This window comes from Prionailurus viverrinus, chromosome B3 (genome assembly GCF_022837055.1).
Source record: "Prionailurus viverrinus isolate Anna chromosome B3, UM_Priviv_1.0, whole genome shotgun sequence".
Classification (NCBI taxonomy): Eukaryota; Metazoa; Chordata; class Mammalia; order Carnivora; family Felidae; genus Prionailurus; species Prionailurus viverrinus.
In genome coordinates this window covers 23,247,876-23,266,324 of record NC_062566.1, presented here as the reverse complement: position 1 = coordinate 23,266,324, position 18,449 = coordinate 23,247,876, and the positions used below count along the sequence as shown (strand labels likewise).

Here is an 18,449-nt window from a genome sequence, read left to right as displayed (position 1 = left end):
ACTTCTTGTAGCTGATGGTTCAGCTTCTGTTTTTTTTTTAAATTTTTTTAAATGTTTATTTATTTTTGAGACAGAGAGAGACAGAGCATGAACGGGGGAGGGTCAGAGAGAGGGAGACACAGAATCCGAAACAGGCTCTGGGCTCTGAGCTGTCAGCACAGAGCCCGACGCGGGGCTCGACCTCACGGACCGCGAGATCATGACCTGAGCCAAAGTCGGCTGCTTAACCTACTGAGCCACCCAGGCGCCCCGCTTCTGTTTTATATTATGGATGATTTCATTGCCATCAAGGACCAAATATTCATCATACTCCACCCCTTCATTCTTCCTTTTACCAAACAATACTTACGCAGTATTTCAGCTAGTCAAGGTTGTTCTAGAGATTCCTACTGCTGCCATCCCTGTGTCAGAGTCCCTAAGACCACGCCCAGATTCAGTGCTTTGTGAGAAGACCTTATCAGACTCCGGGTATAGTCACACTGAGGGCTAAGATTTACTACAGTGAAAGACTAGGAAGGAAAATCAGTGAAGGGAAGAGGCACATGGGAAAAGTCCAGGAGAAACTGACACGAGTCCTGTCCTAGTGGAGTCACACAGGATGAAGTTCATTCTCAGCAAAGAGTTGTTGATTGTACATGTGAAATGTTGTCTACCTGGGAAGCTCATGAGAGACTCAGCACCTAGGATTTGCACAGGGGCAGGTCATGTAGGCACCTCCTGGCATATACCCAATTTCTAGACCCCTAGAAGGAAGCAGGTTTAAGCAGAGACCACATTGTACAAATAGTTTAGGCACTGTGAGGCCTCTTATCAGGGAGGGGTGGGAGCCCTCCTGAGATCCAGGTTCCCAGAGGCCAGCTGAGGGCTACCTTGCAAGCCAGCCCTTTCTAAGGACAGTGGTATCAGGCCTGCTGTTCTTAGCTCTTTTCTGCATAGTATCATAATTAAAGTTTGTTAATTTCTCATTGTTAGACATTTAGGTGGTTATCCTTTGCTTTACTATTCTAATAAAACATGTGATGAGTATTTTTCTAACTTAATCATTTGCTTTTTTTGGAAGAGGGGGCATAATTCCTAGAAGTAGAGTAAATGTCTCTGTTGATCATTCTGTATCTTTTATATCTTCTGATACTTTTCTTTAATTAAACATTTTTTTTAAGTTTATTTATTTTGAGAGAGAGAGAGAGAGGGAGGGGCAGGGAAGGGCAGAGAGGGAGAAAGAGAGAATCCAAGCAGGCTCCACACTGTCAGTGCAGAGCCCGGATGTGGGGCTTGAACTCACGAACTATGAGACCATGACCTCAGCCGAAAACAGGAGTTGACTTCTTAACCAGCTGAACCACCCAGGTGCCCCTCTTCTGATATATATTTATATATTTGGTTCTCCTTTTATCTTTTTAAATTCTCATCAATAAATCTTTCATGGTACTTATTATATTGATAATACACTATACACTATAGATTCTTTAAAATTATTTTCATCAGTCCTTACTAATTTTTGAAAAAAGTGTATTAAGGGGTGCCTGGGTGGTTCAGTGGGTTAAGCACCTGACTTCAGCTCACGTCATGATCTCATGGTTCATGGGTTTGAGCCCTGCATCGGGCTCTATGTTGACAGCTCAGAGCCTGGAGCCTCTTCAGTTTCTGTGTCTCCCTCTCTCTCTGCCCCTCCCCCATACTCTGTTTCTCTCTCTCAAAAATAAATAAACATTAAAAAAAATTTAAAAAGTGTATTAAGATTAGGATATTGTAACTACTTGTTGGCTCACATGCTGTTTTTGATGCTCTGATAGGTCCTAGTTGTGATAATGTTGAAGAGGATATGAATGCTTCTGCCCGAGGAGCTTCTGCTACAGTTTTGGAAGAGACAAGAAAGGAAACGGCTCCTGTACAGCTGCCAGTTTCAGGGCCAGAACTGGCTGCCATGATGAAGATTGGAACCAGGGTCATGAGAGGCGTTGATTGGAAATGGGGTGATCAGGTACTCAGATTTGATTTTAAACACATTAACCACACATTAGTCACCATCCTTACTTGCTTGCTCTTAGTGGGTGGAATTGGAATATATAACTATGTTAACTCAGGGCCTATGCAATTGACAGATGACGTAGTTGTGGATTCCTGGGCAGGTGAATAGAGTCAAAACAAGTAGAGAGTATCAGTGGCTGTAGGGGCACCTCAAGCAGGATCATGTATTTAAGGAGTCATGGCTGTTTTTAGAAAACTTACTGGCATGGGCTCAATTTGAGGGGGAGCCTAGAGTAGGAGCAGGAGTAAGCAGGAAAGAGTAGACTTCATCTTATTAATAGTGTTCTAAAAGCTGTGAGGCAGAAAAACCCAGGTGCTGAGAGGTGGTGGCCATGTGCCCAATTAAGTGCCCCAACCTAGCAGTTTCAGGTGTGCCAGCTGGGTGGTGGCCACCTCTCTGTTTCTCCTTGTGGCATATCACTCCCAAGCTTCTGTGAGGTCTCACAAGGAGAGATTGTGGGGACTGGTGTCTGTGTTATTACCGTAGTCACTAGCTAAGGATAGTGCTCACCTTCCTACAGTGTGGTAGCATTCTTGGCACCTCTAGGTTTTCTCAACCTCACTGTTAAGCATGGGTCTTACCAGAATCATTTCAGAAGTGTCCTAGAACAGGTAGCAGCATCCTAAAAACAGCTTTCACTCATAGACATGAGAGACGGAGTCTCCACTCTAGGTTCCAGAGAGAAAACTGAAGAACAAGAGGAAAACAGGAGATGCTGGTGCTTGTTTCAGGTTTCTGGTATTTTGAAGCCCAGTGGAGGGATCGAGCCAAGGAATAGGGCATCAGGACTAGGCTAGAAAGCCTCATCTCTAATTGGTTTAGGGAGGATGCTGATTGATGCAATCCTTTTCCCACTTACCTCTTTGGTAAAGGAGCATAAGCCAGTTATTTCCTGATGTTTGATTTAAGGTGATGATGTGAGCTGTGCATGGTGCAGGTGGGTTTGGAGCAGTCTGTGGGCACAGTGACACAGCAGTCCTTATAGGCTTTGTGTGACAGAACAGGCGTGGGCCCTCTTAACTGATCTTTGTTTTGGCTTCCTCAGGACGGACCTCCTCCTGGTCTTGGGCGTGTGATTGGTGAACTTGGAGAGGACGGATGGATCAGGGTCCAGTGGGACACAGGCAGCACCAACTCCTACAGGATGGGGAAAGAAGGGAAGTATGACCTCAAGTTGGCGGAGCTGCCAGCCTCAACACAGCCCTCAGCAGAGGACTCGGACACAGAGGATGACTCTGGTGGGTGCCTTGGGGCTGTTTAGTCTGGGGCAGCTTGGCAAGCTGTGTGCTAATGCTAGCTGGCTGTCCTTTTCATCTGGAAGTGAGAACAGTGTGTCAGAAGTCATCTGCAGACAGTGCTCTGTAGTTTTGGACTTGCCCCTAAAGGTTCAGTTTAAATAAGCCCCAGGTAATTCTGATGTAGGAGTTAAAAGCATGGCTCTGGTAACTGGCAGCCTAGCTGGATTTGACTCCCTTGCTCCCTTTGGGGACAGTCCAGTAAAGTTTGGCACTGTAGGGCTTGCTTGCTATGTCTTTACCTCTAGTGGACCTTCTCATTTGGCTCTGAGTCTCCTGTGTGAGGTAGTGAGTCAGTGCCTGGTGGACTAGGAATAATGTGGAATTAGTCAGTACAGTATTACCTTAAGGAAACCAGAAATGAAAATTTGGAGTGAACCCAGAAAGTTAAATCCTATCTAAGTAAATCCAAGGTTGTGGGAGGAGGACTTCATGACATTCTCCAATGTGTCCAAAAGACTTTGGGATGTATGAATGAAACTTCCCATGGCTGGTCTTGGTGAGACTGTCCAGGAGGCCTGGGCTGATTCCTGGGGCTCAGGTGCTAGCTGTATGCACTGCATGGTCAGGCTTTGGAAGTCACTTGTATGGTCAGGAGAGGAAACCTAAGAGGCTGAGCTCAGTAGAAGATGGGTGGTATGGAGAGTGGAAAAGGCTCTGCTCCATCCATGTCACTTGTGGGGGCCCACGCCCCCTCAGATGTAAACAGATGATGCCTTGTGGAGCTGTTGGGAGTAACATATGTGAAATTTGGAGTCGTGCTTAGTTGGTCAGGGCTGGTTTTGTTCTCACTGTGTCTGAGCACACGATGTCTAGGCCACTTGTCCCTCCTCGCAATTCTCTGTCTGGGGTCTTCACTCAGACAAGTCAGAACCTGAGCAGAGCTGGCTAAGTGACAGAACTATAGCTTGGCTGTCATGTGCCCCCTTGTCAGAAAGTCAGTGACTTTGACACATGAGCCTCTGCTTCCCCTCCATGGAGCAGGCACTTCTATCTTCATCCAGGGCATAGCTAGCTCATCAGCAAGCAGTTTTTGACATTTGATAAGTTGTCTTTCTAAAAGAATAAATCCTGGTAATTGTTTTAGTGCTTCTGAGCCATATGTGGAGATAGCTTTAAAAAATTAAACTGTAATTTGGAAGGCTTATTTTCTTTGAGGAAGGTGGGGACAGAGATGATTACGGTGTTTAGTGTATTTTGAATTCTTTTCTTGTAAAGAGCTACTTCCCTTTCCACAGTAAAAATTGTGATATTAAATTCCCTAAAAAACTGTGTTATGAAATCCCTTAAGTTACATGCAGGGATATTTTCCAGTTCTATTTGAGAATATAGCTTCTTATTTTGATACTTTTTTTCCAGAAGCTGAACAAATTGAAAGGAACATTCATCCCACTGCAATGATGCTTACCAGTACTGTTAATTTACTACAAACTCTTTGTCTGTCTGCTGGAGTCCATGCTGAAATCATGCAGAGTGAAGCCACCAAGACCCTGTGTGGACTGCTGCGCATGTTAGTGGAAAGTGGAACGACGGACAAGACATGTATGCAATGAATAGTTTTGGCCTACAGAGTATTGGGGCTATGAATTTGGTGTGTGTGTCAGTGAGTGTGAGCATGTGGGTGAGTGTGCGTGTGTATTAGTGTCCTAGGGCCGCTGTAACAATTTACTGCAAACTTGGTTAGTTTGTTTGGGCTGCCACATCAAAGTACCATACACTTGGGTGGCCTAAATAATAGAAATTTTTTTCTCCGTGTTCTAGAGGGTAGAAGTTCAAGGTGTCAGCAGAGCTGGTTCTTTCTGAGGGCTGTGAGGGAAGGATCTGTTCTAGGCCTCTCCCCTACCTCCTATAGTTTGCTGGCAATCTTTGACATTCTTTAGTTTGTAGATTACTGACCTCATATTTACCTGTGTGTGTTTGTCTCCAAATCTCACCTTTTTATAAGGTTACCAGTCATAATTGGATTAGGGACCCACCTTAACCTAGTTTAAGTTCTTCCAAACAAATTATATCTCCCCTGGACCCATTTCCAAATAAGGTCACATTCTAAGGTACTAGGGGTTAGGACTTCAACATACTGATTTTGGGAGGCAGGTAGGACACAGTTCACCCCATAATGGAGTTATGAAGACCACATTTTCCAACATCAAGGATTTTTGGAGACCAGAAGTCTAACATCAAGGTGTCAGCAGGGCTGTGTTCCCTGCAAAGACTTTAGAAGAGGATCCTTTCTGTCTCTTCCAGCTCTGGTACCTCCAGGGTATCTTAGCTTGAGGCCACAGCACTCCAGGTTCTGCCTCATTTTCACACAAAGGACTGCCCTGTGTCTCTTTATGTCCTTTTCTGCTTCTTTATAAGGACTTTCATTGGATTTAAGGTCCACTCTGATCCAATACAGTATTATATCAATCCTTACTTTAAGGAAGTACATCTGCAAAGAGTTTATTTTCAAATAAGGCCACATTCTGAGGTTTAGGATGAACATGAATTTTGGGGGATACAGTTCAACCCACTGAAATGTTTGCATGAAAATGTGAATATGTCTAAGTGTGGACAGAAGGAGTTGATGGAATGGGAGGAGTGAGTGTGTGTGTATGTGTGAGAGTGCTTGTGAGTATGGGAGAGTTTGTCTCTGAGTGAGACTGAGTATGTGAGTGGCTACAGGTGTGAGTGTGAAGTGGGGAAGGGAATGTATGTGAGTAGCTGGGTGTGTTTGTGAGTGTGTGTGGTAATTATGAGTGATTGTGTGTCAGTATATCAGTGACTATGAAAATGAGTATGTGGGATTGTGGTAGGGTGTGACTGTGAAAGTTGATGTGTGTGTGTGTGTGTGTGTGTGTGTGTGTGTGTGTGTGTGTGAGAGTGTGTGTGAGTGTAACTGAGTGCAGGCATGAACTTGTGTCTGATGGCGGTGCCTCTAGAAGCCTAGAGAGCAGGAGGGCTGGGCCCTGGCAGGCGGGCCTCTGGCAGGAAAGAGTGGAAGCCCCTGGGTACCCATGAGTGGAGACCTGGAAGCCAGGAGGAGCAGAAAGGGTCAGTTGCGTCCGTCAAATTGGATAAACCTCATGAAAGCCTCCTAGTCTTGTTCTATTACTGCAGACTTATTAAACTTGGATTGGAAATTTATGGTGCAGATTAAGTATAAACAAGATCATGGGAGATATTTATTATTATTATTTTTAAAGTGTATTTATTTTTGAGAGAGAGAGAGCACATGTGTGCGCACATGTGTGCGCGTGAAGCAGGGAGGGGCAGAGAGAGAATCCCAAGCAGGCTCCGTGCTGTCAGCAAAGAGCCCTTTGTGGGCTCAAACTCATGAATTGTGAAATCATGACCTGAGCTGAAATCAGGAGTCAAACACTTCATCCACTGAGCCACCCAAGTGCCCTGATGATATATAACACATGAGGTTTTAAAATATACAAGATGCACTCTAATAACTGCTGTTTGAATTGTGAATCATTTTCTTACTGCCTATAAATAATAAGTACATGAAACTCCTTAATTGGTTTGAGCTACTCATGTACTTTGAAGGTTTTAAAAGTGTTGTAAAATGTTCCTTTAGTAGGGTTTTCTCTCACTCCTCTCATTTTGAATTAGTGAAATTGTAGTATATTTGTAAAGTAGGCTATTATCAAACATAACACGGTAAGTACATTAAAAGTGTAGATTGTGCTGAGTATTTATTTCTAGAAATTTGGTGCCAAGCTGGTTTGTTTCACTGTGGCAGCTTCCCCAAACAGGCTGGTCTGCCGGGAGCAGCACCGGAGCTGGTGCACGTTGGGCTTTGTGCGGAGCATTGCACTCACGCCACACATGTGTGCTGCCCTCAGCTCCCCACAGTGGATTGCCCTGCTCATGAAGGTTGTGGAGGGACATGCACCTTTCACTGCTGCCTCACTGCAGCGACAGGTAATTGTGCTGCTGGGCTGATGGTGTTCAGTGTGAATTTTGAAACTGTGCAATCCCCTTAAGAGGTGGCATCAAGATACCAATTCTCCCAGTCATCATAATTAGGTGCCTGTACTCAATGAGTGCAGAAAAGAACTGGAACTAACCCAAAGTAGATTTTCTAGTGCAAGGGGCTGAAGTCCTTGATTATTTTAAATTGATTTTAAGTTGCTAAACTGTAGTTGACTTGCTTTTCTTTGAAGTGATAAATCCTACCAGCTTCTCTTATCTGCTTCATAGGAGTTGTAGTATAATTGTCTTCAGAAGAATTAAGCTGAAAAGAATTATTTTTTAATTAAGTGAATATCTGCATCTGTAGTGTAGCTTTTTCCAACTCCTGAGAATCTATATTATTAATCAACTTGGGTGTAATTATCTGGTTGTAAAATAATGGATATCTGAATTTTCACATGATTAATTGCATTAGAGGGACAAAAAAAAAAGAAAAATCTGTTACCTCTTAACATAAAACCACAGATTATGGTTTTCTTTAATGTTTGCCGTTTTAAATTGCCTTTTGTCAGATCTTAGCTGTGCATTTACTGCAAGCAGTGCTTCCATCATGGGACAAGATCGAAAGGGCAAGGGACATGAAATGCCTTGTGGAAAAGCTGTTTGGTTTCTTGGGCAGCTTGCTCACCACCTGTTCTTCAGATATCCCGTTCCTCAGAGGTGGGCCTCTCTCCTTACTTGTGTTCTGGTTCAGTGAGCAGGGCACCATGTAGCTCCTCTCTCACATGTCTCTTTCAGAATCTACTCTGAGGCGGCGGAGGGCACGCCCACAGGCCTCTCTGACTGCCACTCATAGCAGCACATTGGCAGAAGAGGTGGTGGCACTGCTCCGCACACTCCACTCCTTGGGTCAGTGGAACGGCCTCATAAACAAGTACATCAACTCTCAGCTCCACTCTGTCACCCGCAGCTGCACAGGAAAGCCACCAGAGGGGGTGGGTGCCGCGTTTTCATATCTGTTAGTTTTTCTTTGTAGAATGTTGATTTCACTTTTAAATTATCTTTTGAAATGACATGTATTTTGTTTAAAGATATTTTAAACCATATTGTAGTGGAAATAACTATTGAAGAAACTAGTATAAAAATGAACTTGGCTTAGTTATAAATGTGTAAGAAACAGGCAGCACCCTTGGCTGTCTTCTTCAAACTAGCTGTCTGTCTGCATTAGGCCCTGTTAGAGGATTACTTTCCTGACTCCGAAAACCCAGAGGTGGGGGGCCTCATGGCAGTCCTAGCTGTGATCGGAGGCATCGATGGTCGCCTGCGCCTGGGGGGACAAGTCATGCATGATGAGTTTGGAGAAGGCACGGTGACTCGCATCACCCCAAAGGGCAGGATCACTGTACAGTTCTCAGACATGCGGATGTGTCGCGTTTGCCCATTGAATCAGCTCAAACCAGTAGGTGAACTTGTATTCAGTTACTTGGTAATAAGGCAGAGGAGTTTTATGCTGGAACTGAGTGCTAACATTAGTGCTAGAATGAACTTGATTCTTGTAGTTCATGCATGCTGTCTAGGAAACTATGCAACCTGAGGAAAGCCATATGTCTATCTTCCCTTGTTTGCTTTGTGTCTGTGATAAATAGGGCCTGGTCTCATGGTGTTAAACAAATTACTAGTTCATGTCTTATTTTAGCCCACAAAGACATAAAAGGGTGTTAGCAACATAGAAGGTACTGGTAATTATGTTTGTTAGTTTTAATTATCTTAAAATGTAAATTTATGAAATCTGACTTTTATTGAACAACTCAACTTTTAAAGAAACCTAAAAGTGATTCCTTAAAAAAAGACCTTTCTTCGTAAATGCTTATTTATTGTGTTGAGTGACATGACTTATGTAGCAGCTGCTGTCATCTTAAATCTGTGAATTAAGGATGTATAGGGAAAGAGAGTCTTTTATATTATTTTGATGTAATCTAAGTATAACCTGACTATATTTCTATAAAATACTGTTTTTTATTTATAAATGAATACATGCATGTTGTAGAAAATTTGTAATGCATAGAAAATGCCTAAAGAGATAATCATCACCAGCCTGACATAATTATTATTGATAAGTTGTTAAAAAATTAATTTAGGTTATGTTTACTATACATATAAATCTCTATTTTATCTTTAATGGAATATTTTAAAATTATTTTCAGATATAAAAAGACTTACGATATGTATATTTTAGAATTAAGATTCATGGTTTGATAATTTTTAGAACGTTTCATTTGCTCATTTCATTGGATGGACTTTGAAGGTTTCTATCTTCTTGCTTTAGCTCCCTGCTGTGGCATTCAGTGTCACCAACCTCCCCTTCACAGAGCCTATGCTATCTGTCTGGGCTCAATTGGTAAACCTTGCTGGAAGCAAACTGGAAAAACACAAAGTAAAGAAGTCACCTAAACCGGGTTTTGCAGGTCAGTACATGGTACTTCTTGGTGAAACAACTACAATCTTAACTGGTATTGCTTGGACAATGTCATTTTGTGAGAGCAAGTTCCTGTGACTGTCAAAGTCTTTGGGTTTCAATGGATTGACTATTTGTTGAGTTATAGTGGACATGAAAGCTTGAATGTGGTGATAAGAGTGTGTAGTACCAAGAATGACACCATGGGGAGAGTGGCGTCTGAAGAATCCCTAGGTTCCCCCCTACCCCTGCCCCATGCTCCCTGACTTTCCAGTGCCAGCATTTATTCTGAACAAACCTTTTGAAGAAGAATCTGTGTTTTCTCTCCCCCCCCCGCCTGTTAACCCTCCAGCCATGGCTCTTTAGTTCAGTTGCCTTTTAGGAGCTTTGCTTCTGGCCTCATCAATGCCAGACCCAGTAAGGCCTGCATGTTTAGACCTGCCTTGCTTCATATCTATAGACATTGGGCTAAAACAAAGGTCACCTGTGCTTAAGCCTTCCTTCCTTTGGTCTGGAATACTGCTCCCTTAATTTTCCTTACGTTGCCACTTGCATGTTCTTTGAAGAGTTCTTCTCCTTGACTATTCTTTGCACATTGGAAATCCTTGTGAGTTTCTCCATAACTTTTGGCTCATTGTGTCCACTCTTACTGAGCTTTTTCACCCATTTCTCCCCATTCCTGTGATTGCTGCTGCAACATTTATGATAGTGATCACCTTTAACTCTGAATATCCAGTTCACATTTCTGGCTGGAGGGCCATGTGCATGTATACCACAGCATGTTCAGAAGTCCGCTAACCTTATCCCTTAGTCACTCTTTCTCTTCACAGTGAATAAACCTGGCTGCCAGGCAGTCAGGCTTTATGCCTGAGAGGCACCTGTGATCCTCCATCCCCTTCCATCCTATGTTGCTGTTGGCTGTGTTGCCTTCTGTGGCCTCTGACATGCCCTGCTGGAACACTGTTGCCACAACTATAATCCGGCTGTACTTGTGGTCTGCCTGCATTTTGTGGCAGCTTAGTTTCCTCCTCAGTTGGCTGTCAGGCACCACTGCAGTCATTTGTTTAGATAAGACTCCAGGGAGTGCCATGATCTTGTTGAGTTAGAGAACTGTATGTTGTGACTATCAGACAAAATCATCCTGGAGGAGTGTTGGCAAGAAAAGGTGAAGATATTTTGTTTGTGACATAGATATCTGGTTGAAATTTTAGCAATATGGGAAACATTGATTATACTAATAATAACTGACATGGATCTAACTTTGTTAAACCATTTAATTCTCACCCTAATCCATCAAGGTAGCTGCGTGGATAGCAGGAAAAGGGGAAGACCCAGGGGAGGTAGAGGATACTTATCCAGAAAGGCAAGTCCTTCATTATTGACAGTATTTGGCATGTCCAGCTAATTCCTACAGGGCAGGGCATTGTTTGTGCCACTTTACAGGCATGGCACTGTGGTGCAGGAGGCAGAGCACTTTCCCTAAGGCCACACAGCTGGTGAGGAGAAGAGCCCAAGCAAGGTGTGCCGTTCCTGAGTCCTTTTCTCCCACAGGACAAGTAGACCTGGAGCTGCTGAGGTGCCAGCAGTTAAAACTGTACATCCTGAAGGCGGGCCGTGCGCTGCTTTCACACCAGGACCAGCTTAGGCAGATCTTGTCTCAGCCGGCTGTTCAGGAGGTCACAGCTGCTCATACAGGTATCTTTTTAAGGAAGCTGTTATAGATATGTAAGGAATGCAGGTACTCCCATAGAAAACAGGCAAAAGACATGAGCAAGTAGTCCATAAAAAGGGAAATAGAGATGGTTTTTAAATGCATGAGAAAGATGTGTAACCTGGCCAGAAATTGATGAAGTGCAAATGACAGTGTCATAATCTTATAAGACAAAAGATCCATCATTCCATCTTTTATGCCTACCCCCAGAAGACACCTTATCACTTGACACAAAAGCAATTCTCTCACCTCCATGGCCTTCCTTTTTCAAATACACTTATACCTCTCTAGTAGACTTATCATCCTGAATATCAGACCTTACCATACAGGTCCCTGCCACAGCTCTAAGTCAGTCTTATGTTTCACCCTGGTATTCAAGGCATTCTATCACATTCAAGGATCTGATGGGAAGGGAGGGAAAACAGTAAAACAGTGGTGTTCTGCTTTGTTAAAGTGTGGCTCATGGACCAGTAGCACTGGTGGCATGTAGGAGCATGTTAGACACGTAGATTCTCAGGCTACACCCCAGACCTAAGAAATCAGAGTTTGCATTTTAATAAGGCCCCAAAGTGGTTCATACATATCTAAAGTAGCACTGCTTTAACACATTGCTTGTGGGAATTTAAGTTGGTACAACAAACATTGAAGAAATGTTACACTTTAAAATACATGTGTATTAGGGGTGCTTGGGTGGCTCAGTCGGTTGAGTGTCTGACGTCAGCTCAGGTCATGATCTTGCGGTTCGTGAGTTCGAGCCCCGCGTTGGGCTCCTGTGCTGACAGCTCAGAGCCTGGAGCCTGCTTCAGATTCTGTGTCTCCCTCTCTCTCTGCCCCTTCCCTGCTCATACTGTGTCTCTCAAAATGAATAAACTTAAAAAAAAAATTTTAAATACGTGTGTACACACGCACACACATCTATATCTGCATCTCTGTATCTAGCTCTGTATCTCTCCATTGACCTGGGAGTCATCTTGTGGGAATTTATCACATGAAAAGGCATGAAGATATGTGTTTACGGATGCCCATTATGGCTTCTTTGTTGGTATGGTTTTTAGGTTGAAAACTGGAGACACTTTTATGCCCATTATTAGGTGGTGTATCCATACACTGGAATACCAGCTGACTTTATTTTCTTTAGACTTTTCTATATTTCTTCAATTTTCTGGAATAAACTTATATTACTTTGAATAGAAAAAAAAAGCTATAAAATATTTTTTGATTATCTACTCTTAAAAAAGATGTGCTAAAGTATTATAGGGAACAAGATAGTCCTTGTTTATGACCCCAAACTCTCTGGGGTCATAGTGAAAAGAGAAAATGAATGCAGATGGCTCTGTACAGGTTATGATGCCAGTGCACTGTGAAATGTGTAATTGTAGTTCCACAAGTGTCTTGGGGATACAGGTGGCTGAGGGCTGGGGAGAGCAGCTTCTGAGGGGTGTGGCAGACTTGAGGTGCAGCATGATGAAGAAGCTCTATTTTGGTGGAAGAGACAATAGGAGCACAGATGTATCAGTGAGTATATAGGAGAATGTTGAAGTGCTTCACTTTGCAAGGAGCTCAGGATTTATTGATGAATGTGGGGCAAAAGCTGGAGAGGTCAGCTGAATTCATGTGATAGAATGCCTTGAATACCAGGGTGAAACATAAGACTGACTTAGAGCTGTGGCAGGGACCTGTATGGTAAGGACTGATATTCAGGATGATAAGTCTACTAGTGAGGTATAAGTGTATTTGAAAAAGGAAGGCCATGGAGGTGAGAGAATTGCTTTTGTGTCAAGTGATAAGGTGTTTTCTGGGGGAAGACATAAAAGATGGAAAGGTGGTTCCAGTAGATCATAACCTGGTGGTTTTGATAATAACCTCATGGGAAACCAGTGAAAAGTCAAAGATGGCTGATGTTTCAAGCTTGAGCTACCAGGAGGACAGGAGGGAGTGCCTCTGATGAAGATTAGAAAGCCTAGTGTAGTGTGCGGTTTTTTGTTTCTTAATCTTAAGAGGGTATTGTGAATTTAATTTTAATGTGCTGAGTATAAGGTAAATCTAATGAAAGTGCAGATTTATTCTGTATTAGACAGTAGGGACCTTGGAAACTATCCATAATTATAGAAGATCAGGAAACCAGAGACCAGGGAATTGGACTGACTGCTCTCTGGTCACCCTGATGAGTAGCTCTGTAGGAACTGAATCAGGGTTACTATCTCACGGTTGGGACAGAGTAGGGGCTCCAGATAGCTCTGTAGAGTAGGGCTTGACAAATTATCATGGTTACCTGTTTTTGTAAAGTTTATGGGAACACAGCCGCACCTACTTGTTTACACATCATCTTAGGCGGCTTTTACTCTGCAGTGGCAGAATTGAGTAGCTGTGACAGACCATGCAGCTGATAAGCTTGAACTGTTTACTCTCTGTCACTTCAAGACAATGATTTTCCAACCCCTGGTCTAGAGAATTAGTTGAAGTTGTCACCAAACCAACCAGCGAACTCAAATGGTGAGTGGGCTCCAGGCAGTGGGACTCAGTGGGCCTGTAGCAAACAGGAAGTGCTAAATGCCTCACTCAAAGCTGCTCAGAGATTAAAACAGACAAAAAGATGTTACCCTGACCACACAACATATCTGGAATTGGTGTCAGTTTATGGTCTGAACAAGGGTTAGCAGGAAAGGCCAAGGCTAAAAATAAAAAGGGAGTGTTCATAGAAGAGGTTTCTGAAGCAATGAGTGTGCACCAAGAAAGAGAAGGTATAAGAACTGGACAAAAGGCAGAAATCTGGGAGGTAGCTTTTTTTTTTTTTTGGCTCTGAGGAGATAGATGAACCAATAAAGGACAGATGCCAAAAAGCAGGGAGTGGAAAAATTTTTAGACTAATTTTTGATATCTGAGCCTTGAAGATTTTGATCGTCTAGTGCTTGAAGAGGTAGAGATCATACTCACTTTAACATGTTCAGTGCAACATCTTTAATAGTAAAGAGATATTAGGAGTTGAAAATGTGATGTCGTGCATATTTTTTTTTTATATTCAGATGATGGAGCAGCTGCATCCCCTGACCTTGGGGACATGTCTCCTGAAGGGCCACAGCCTCCAATGATCCTCTTGCAGCAGTTACTGGCCTCGGCCACCCAGCCATCTCCAGTGAAGGCCATATTTGACAAACAGGAGCTAGAGGTACGGTAGCAGCCTCTGCAATTTTAATTTGGTACACTAAATTTGGAACAATTTTTTTTCCTAGATGTGTATTTTTCTTAAGGATATATTCTGAATTTTAAATAATATGCTAAAATAATTCTTATGACTAGTTAGGCTTTAACCATGTTTGTCATAGAGCATTATAATACTAGTTGGAGGGGGAATGAGTTGAAGTTTAACCTTATTTTGAATATATGTGAATTCTTTGAAAAAGTTAATGAGATTCAACATGGGTCAGATGCTCAAATATTCATGGCATGATCTTTTTCTAGGAAATAATTGTTATTGAAGGAGCCCATTAGACCTTGGAATATTGCACTGGCATGTTTGTTCCACTCACTGCAAAGGCTTTTTTGGGCATGCACTGTTGCTGCCAGGCTCTTGGTCCTTGCCCTGTCGCAGAGCACCTGTGCTGCACAGTGTAGCTTAGGGATCAGGCTGTGGGCATGTTCCCATAGAAAAGACAACATGTGATCAGGTCTAAAAGTTATGGGGACTTTCATGGCCTGCAACATGAGGGACTAGATGTTTCTAAAAATCCTTCTTTCTATGTAATATGTAAAAAACTCTGGATAAAATATCAAAGACAAAAACCAAACCTAGAGTACTCAAGTTGCCAGGCAGAATATACCCTAATAGAAATTCTTTGAGACCAGGACTGCAGGGAGTTGGATCCGAAGTGAGGAAGCAGCTGTATCAGGTTGATGGGAGGGCTGACAGTAGTCCAAGAGTGAGGTAGGAAGAAGTAGGTAGCAAGAAAGTAAGAACTGAGGTAGGAAGAAGGTGGGGTGCAAAGGGAGAAGGCAAGAAGTATTGAGCATGAGAATAGGGAGCAGTACAGTGCCTTCTTTGAACTGGCCTGAATGCCAACTACTTGCTAGGTCTAAAAACCGCTAAGATGAGGGTCAGGTTGAAGTGGCCATAGAACAGCAGGGTTTCTAGTCACTTCTAAAGATAAAAAGAGGGCATTGAAAGCAGTTGAAGAGCAAATTGGGCAGAATGCAACCTGGAATCACACCGGGAGTACCCAGTGTTAAGAGGAAAGATGTGTAAGGAGACAAGGAAACTAGAGTTATCCTTTAAGAATTGGGAAGGACTACCAAAGAGAGATCTTTCATTGTTTTATCTCCATTGATTTAGATGAAAATTCAACCATCATTGTTATTCTGTTTGAAGTGCCTTTTTGTCATAGACTCTGGGTCTAAAGTTCTTTCTTGTCTAGCAAGAAAGCAGGACTCAGGATTAAATTCGAGAGATGGTTAATGTCCAGGAAAAGACAAGAGCCCTGAATAAGGGTCCTTGCCCTGTTTTTATTAGGATCAGAAGGCTTACAAACATGGTGATGGATGTGCACAAAGAGACAATGAAATTATGAACATTAACTCATGGATGTGAGGGAAAGGGGGTCTTGAAGATATTAGGGGTTTGGGTTAATACAAAACAAAATCCTGGCTCTGGAGGCGGCCAAAGGTTGTTTACAGCAGACATGAGGCACCAACTCTGTTTATTTTAGCTAGCCTAGGGTATTAGACTGATGGAGCAAGTAACCTCAAGGTTAACAAGGCACCTTTTCTTTTGCTAATCAGTTCTCCTCTGGGCAGCTTTACCTGCCAGCCCGGTGGTCTGTAGCCCTATTTACTTGTTTACCTAATTTGGTCCTTCCTTCCTGTGAAAGCAGCTTTCTGCTATAATACTAAATAGGGGGGAACTTTTGCCCTGAATCTCTAGTCTTGTTTACCTCATATACCTTTGTATTGCGGGCGTTTGCACCCCCTCTCTATTCTGGGGGCCTTAGCCTCCCTTCTCTATCCTTATTCACCTAATCTTGTTTACCCAAACTTGGGTGTGAGCATCCTATGGCTTTGTAATTCTTTATGCTTGTTAACTCATTGGTGCAAGCCCAGGGAATTTCTAAGCTTTTTCCTCACACCTTTTTTCTCCCATTCTGGCTGCATTTAATATTTTGTGATTTGTTTGTTTTTTGTTTTGTTTTCTACAGTTTGACTAAGGCATGCCAATGTATGTATGTATTTTTTCTCCCCCATCCTCTTGGGATATGCTCAAGTTACTTGCATCTCTGGCTTGATATCCCCCCCCCCCACCCCCCCGCACCAAATTTGGAAACTTGTTAACTATATTTTCCTGTCCTGTTCTTTGCTAAGACTACCGTTACACATCTGTGAGATTATTAATTTGTTTCTGTGTATTTTGTAGGTCTTTTTCTCTTCATTAATAAACTTGGCTAATTTTCTGGATCTGTTTTTAGGTTCAGGCTGTTCTGCTTTGTTGGGTCTAAATCTGCTGTAAGCCATCTAAGAGAGTCTTTATATTTTCAGATCTCACGTTTCCATTTGGTTCTTATTTTATAGCTCTATAGTTCTGACAGTTCTTATCTCTTCACTCTCTATTTCTTTACTGTATATGTATGTAAAACATATTCCTGATAGTTGTGTTAAATTTCTTTTTAACACGTGGGCCAGCTGTCAGTCTGCTACTATTGGCAGTTTTTTTTCTCTTGATTATAATCAGTTACTGGTTCTGCTTCTTCACCTATATGTAGTTGTTAGTATATTCTGGATGTTTTAGTTCTTTTTTAAATGTTTACTTATTTTAGAGAGAGAATGCATGCATGTGAGTGGGGGAGGGGCAGAGAAAGAGGGGGGGACAGAAGATTGAAGTTGGCTCCACATTGACAACAGAGAGCCCGATGTGGGGCTCAGACTCATGAACTGTGAGATCATGACATTAGCCGAAGTTGGCATCTTAACCAACTGAGCCACCCAGGCACCCTGTATGTTTTAGATATTACACTGTATCCGCTCGGTGTTCTGTCAACATCTTCTGGAGAATGTGAATTTTATTCTCATAGATGGTTTAGTACCTGGCAGTTCTCCCCAAGCCTGTGGAGGCTTGGTTCTAGACTTTTTATTTATTTATGTATTTTATTTATTTTTAATATGAAATTTATTGTCACATTGGTTTCCATAAAGCACCCAGTGCTCATCCCAACAGGTGCCCTCCTCAATGCCCATCACCCACGTTCCCCTCCCTCCCAACCTCCATCAACTCTCAGTTTATTTTCAGTTTTTAAGAGTCTCTTATGGTTTGGCTCCCTCCCTCTCTAACTTTTTTTTTCCCCTTCCCCTCCCCCATGGTCTTCTGTTAAGTTTCTAAGGATCCACATAAGAGTGAAAACATATGTTATCTGTCTTTCTCTGTATGGCTAATTTCACTTAGCATAACACTCTCCAGTTCCATCCATGTTGCTACAAATGGCCAGATTTCACTCTTTCTCATTGCCGAGTAGTACGCTGTATATGTAAACCACAAGTTCTGTATCCATTCATCGGTTGATGGACATTTAGGCTCTTTCCATAATTTGGCTATTATTGAAAGTGCTGCTATTAGATACTGCTGCTATTGGGGTATTAGATAGTGCTGCTATTGGGGTACAGGTGCCCCGCTGTTTCAGCACTCCTGTATCCCTTGGGTAAATTCCTAGCAGTGCTGTTGCTGGGTCATAGGGTAGATCTATTTTTCATTTTATTAAAAATTTATTTTATTTAATAAATTAAACCTCCACACTGTTTTCCAGAGCGGCTGCACCAGTTTGCCTTCCCACCAACAGTGCAAGAGGGTTCCCGTTTCTCCACATCCTCGCCAGCATCTATAGTCTCCTGATTTGTTCCTTTTAGCCACTCTGACTGGCGTGAGGTGGTATCTGAGTGTGGTTTTGATTTGCATTTCCCTGATGAGGAGTGATGTTGAGCATCTTTTCATGTATCAGTTGGCTATCTGGATGTCTTCTTCAGAAAAGTGTCTCTTCATGTCTTCTGCCCATTTCTTCACTGGATTATTTGTTTTTTGGG

The 18,449-nt window shown here is 42.6% G+C and overlaps 1 protein-coding gene across 5 annotated transcripts in view; it reads left to right on the top strand.

The window, feature by feature from the left end:
• HERC2 (HECT and RLD domain containing E3 ubiquitin protein ligase 2) overlaps positions 1-18,449 on the top strand; it is a 284,479-nt gene that overhangs the window by 157,438 nt on the left and 108,592 nt on the right. For 4 of the 5 annotated variants that reach the window (XM_047861966.1, XM_047861967.1, XM_047861968.1 and 1 more), the window contains 10 exons: positions 1,794-1,981; positions 3,075-3,267; positions 4,684-4,866; positions 7,055-7,236; positions 7,800-7,947; positions 8,026-8,222; positions 8,456-8,686; positions 9,554-9,692; positions 11,234-11,377; positions 14,417-14,559. In XM_047861966.1, the coding sequence (XP_047717922.1) occupies positions 1,794-1,981; positions 3,075-3,267; positions 4,684-4,866; positions 7,055-7,236; positions 7,800-7,947; positions 8,026-8,222; positions 8,456-8,686; positions 9,554-9,692; positions 11,234-11,377; positions 14,417-14,559 (1,748 nt within the window). The remainder of the gene's footprint in view (positions 1-1,793; positions 1,982-3,074; positions 3,268-4,683; positions 4,867-7,054; positions 7,237-7,799; positions 7,948-8,025; positions 8,223-8,455; positions 8,687-9,553; positions 9,693-11,233; positions 11,378-14,416; positions 14,560-18,449) is intronic. The other variant, XM_047861969.1, reaches the window with a different exon arrangement.